This window comes from Microtus ochrogaster, chromosome 10 (genome assembly GCF_000317375.1).
Source record: "Microtus ochrogaster isolate Prairie Vole_2 chromosome 10, MicOch1.0, whole genome shotgun sequence".
NCBI lineage: Eukaryota > Metazoa > Chordata > Mammalia > Rodentia > Cricetidae > Microtus > Microtus ochrogaster.
Genome location: NC_022016.1, coordinates 20,992,562 through 20,995,544, shown reverse-complemented (window position 1 = coordinate 20,995,544; position 2,983 = coordinate 20,992,562). Strand labels below are relative to the sequence as shown.

The 2,983-nt window shown below is 46.9% G+C and overlaps 1 protein-coding gene across 6 annotated transcripts in view; it reads left to right on the top strand.

Moving 5' to 3' along the window:
- Ttc39b (tetratricopeptide repeat domain 39B) overlaps window positions 1-2,983 on the top strand; it is a 208,840-nt gene that overhangs the window by 142,055 nt on the left and 63,802 nt on the right. For 5 of the 6 annotated variants that reach the window (XM_026781906.1, XM_026781908.1, XM_026781907.1 and 2 more), the window contains one exon: window positions 2,694-2,786. In XM_026781906.1, the coding sequence (XP_026637707.1) occupies window positions 2,694-2,786 (93 nt within the window). Of the gene's footprint in view, window positions 1-2,693; window positions 2,816-2,983 lie in introns of those variants that run through there. The other variant, XM_026781909.1, reaches the window with a different exon arrangement.

Genomic DNA, 2,983 nt, shown 5'->3' with positions numbered 1-2,983 from the left:
TGGTTGTAAGCCATCATGTGGGTTCTGAGAGTCAAACCTGCGTCTTCTCTAAGAGCAACAGATCAACTGCTGAGCCATGTCTCCAGCCCAAATGCCCCATTTTCTAGACTGTAAATGTTAGTGGTCAGTGCTGGCCCAGCAAAGGCGAGCAAGTCTCCTGAGAGTGAATTCTCCTGTGTGCCTGCCGGTGCTGTAGGATCCTGTGAGGACGCCAGTCTTCCCTTTGTCTCATTTCTGAGCTAACAAATGGCTGGAGGATGGAATATTGATTGTCTGTCTTAGGAGGAAGGAAGCAATTGGGGTGGAGGTTAAGTGTAGCTCATATCATACCCCCAAACCACATTCCAGATGTACTGTGCTGTTTTCTCTACTTCATACATTTGGAACATTTCTAGTTCTCTTTTATAAAAAAGGAGAAAGTGGGTTCTGGTGAAGTACAGACAGCAGTTTATACTGAATGAGTTAGATGTGTAAATTCTGAGTGATTGCAGGCAAAAGGCCATAGCATACTTGGTTCTGTGCCTTGTCTGTCTCAGGAGTAAGCTGTGATTTTATAAGCTCTCTGTTACCTAGAGTCCTCGTTTTCTGAAGGGATAAATGCCGTTTGCTTCCTTCCCTCCCTCCCTCCCTCCCTCCCTCCCTTCATTCATTCATTGGTGTTTTGAGGCAGGGTTTCTCTGTGTAGGCTAGGTAGTCCTGGAACTCATTCCATAGACCAGGCTGGCGTCGAACTTGGAGATCCACCTGCCTTTGCCTCCTGAGTGCTAGGATTAAAGGTGTGCACCACCACCCACCTGGCTCATTTGATGAGAGTCTTGGTTGGGAAATGTCATGCTGCAAAGGATGTGACAAAGGCCACCCAAGTCCTGAGGAAGCAGGAATCTGCACTGTCAGCATCTACAGCCCAGTTTCTTTCCCGTTTCTCCGGAAGTCCCTCCTGCCACATCCTTGGCACCCTTCTGAGAAGGCAGTACATCCTCATTGCTCTGCCGAGTAATTTTCTATGGAGCAGTGGAAGAAAGTGCAGAGGGAGAGCTGAGACAGAAACTTAAGGCGCTGAAGGCAGAACTGAGCCTGCTGACCTTAAGAATGAAATTTTGGCTCCCGCCATAAAAGATGTCATACCCCTTGGTGGCATATTATGACCAGATCCCTGGAGGAGCCCCTGGAGAAGGGGAGATGAGTAGGCACACTTACCTCAGTACTGATATTTGCAAGTAAAGTGTGTTACAGAACACATCCACCTCAGGAAAACAGCCGATCCTGAGCAGATCCTGGGGACTTAAAGCAGTTTGTGGCATGGTGGCCTGGTTGTGATCCTGATGTAAAATCTGAAACAATTTCTGGGAATTTAGTGTGTAAAAGTATAAAGGGTGAGAAGGATGTAGTTAAACTTTCGTTAGTAGACTCAGGTCTCGCCATTCACCTAAGCCAGTACTTAGGAAATAAGCTGGTGGAAGGAAATAGCTCTAATTGAAGATCTGGCATTCAGGGCCAAGCATGGGAACATATACCTGCGGTCCTGGCATTCTTGGGGCTGAGGCAAGGGCTGTATTTAAGGCCAGTCTGGCTTTAGAGCAAACTTCTATCTTTAGAAACATAACAAAACAAAATAAAACTGCAGCAGTACTGGAGAGTTGGCTGACTGGGTAAGGGAGCTGGCTGCTCTGTGAGAGGACCTGAGCTGGATCCCCAGCACCCAGATGGCAGCTCATGGCCATCTGTAACTCCAATCTTTGCAGATATGACACCCATTTCTGGCTTTCTGAGTCACCAGGCTCTCACACATGGTACACACATAAATGCAGGCAAAACACCCGTATGCATTAACAGTGATAACAGCAAAGCCCAATATCCCAAGATGGGTAGCCGCTGTCTCAGAGCTCTGCCTTATGACTATAATAAATGTTTTAATGAAATATGCATAATTTTACTTGGGGAGAAAGGTCTGAGCAGGCAGGGTGGCTCATCTTTGTAATCTCAGCACTTGGGAGTCTGAGGCTGGCCTGGCCACCCGGAGACAGACCCTGACTGAAAACAAACCCACAAAAACCTGGAGGACTATACATATGTATGCATGATCTTAGTCAGGCACAGTGACAGACACACTCATGATCCCAGCATTTGGCAGAGTCAGGAGGATTGCTGCGAGTTTGAGACCAACCTGACCTACATGCTGAATTCCAGCCAGCCAGGACTATGTAGCTACCCCTTGCCTGTCCTTGCCCTCTTCGTCAAATAAAGGAGCGGGGAAGAACTAAAGAAAAAGGATGCAGAAGATAGCAGGCTGTGGGTGATTTCAGTCTATTGTTTGTGAGTTGAAATATAAGGAAAATCAATCTCCCAGTGGGTTTTCTCTCTCTTTTCTTTCTTTTTTAGTTTTTGAGACAGAGTTTCTCTGAGTAGTCTTGGCTGTCCTGGAACTCACTTTGTAGACCAGGCTGGTCTTGAACTCACAGAGATCTGTCCCCTTACCTCCCAAGTGCTGGGATTAAAAGCCTGCACCACCACTGCCCGGCTCCCAGTGGTTTAATTTCAGGAAAGTCTAACATGAAATAGAATTAAATTGGAGTAGAAATGAGTTCTAGAAAATGATGGACAGGTGTGTGTTGGCGTGCACTGTGCACTCATGTGTGTGTGGTCCCTTCTCACAGGATAAAGAGCTAAAGATCTCACTGCTTTCTAATCAACAGATCTCCCTCGGACATGGCCACAAGCGGCTTTCACTTTGTACCATGTGACACCAAACGAGCATCCAGACAGCTTGGAGCATCTGCTGTGGGCAGGTCAGGAGACTGCGGGGGACGCCAGTGAGGTGGGGGTGGACCTAGGCAATTATCACGTTCATTTTAGAAGCTAGAGAAGATGCATGCAAGGGGACTCATAGCGTAGTAAGAGCAAACTAAATTAAACTTTGGGGGCATACCTTCTTGTTTCCAAAAAAGATTGCATTATTTTCAGTATGTGCATGTGTGTTAGAGTG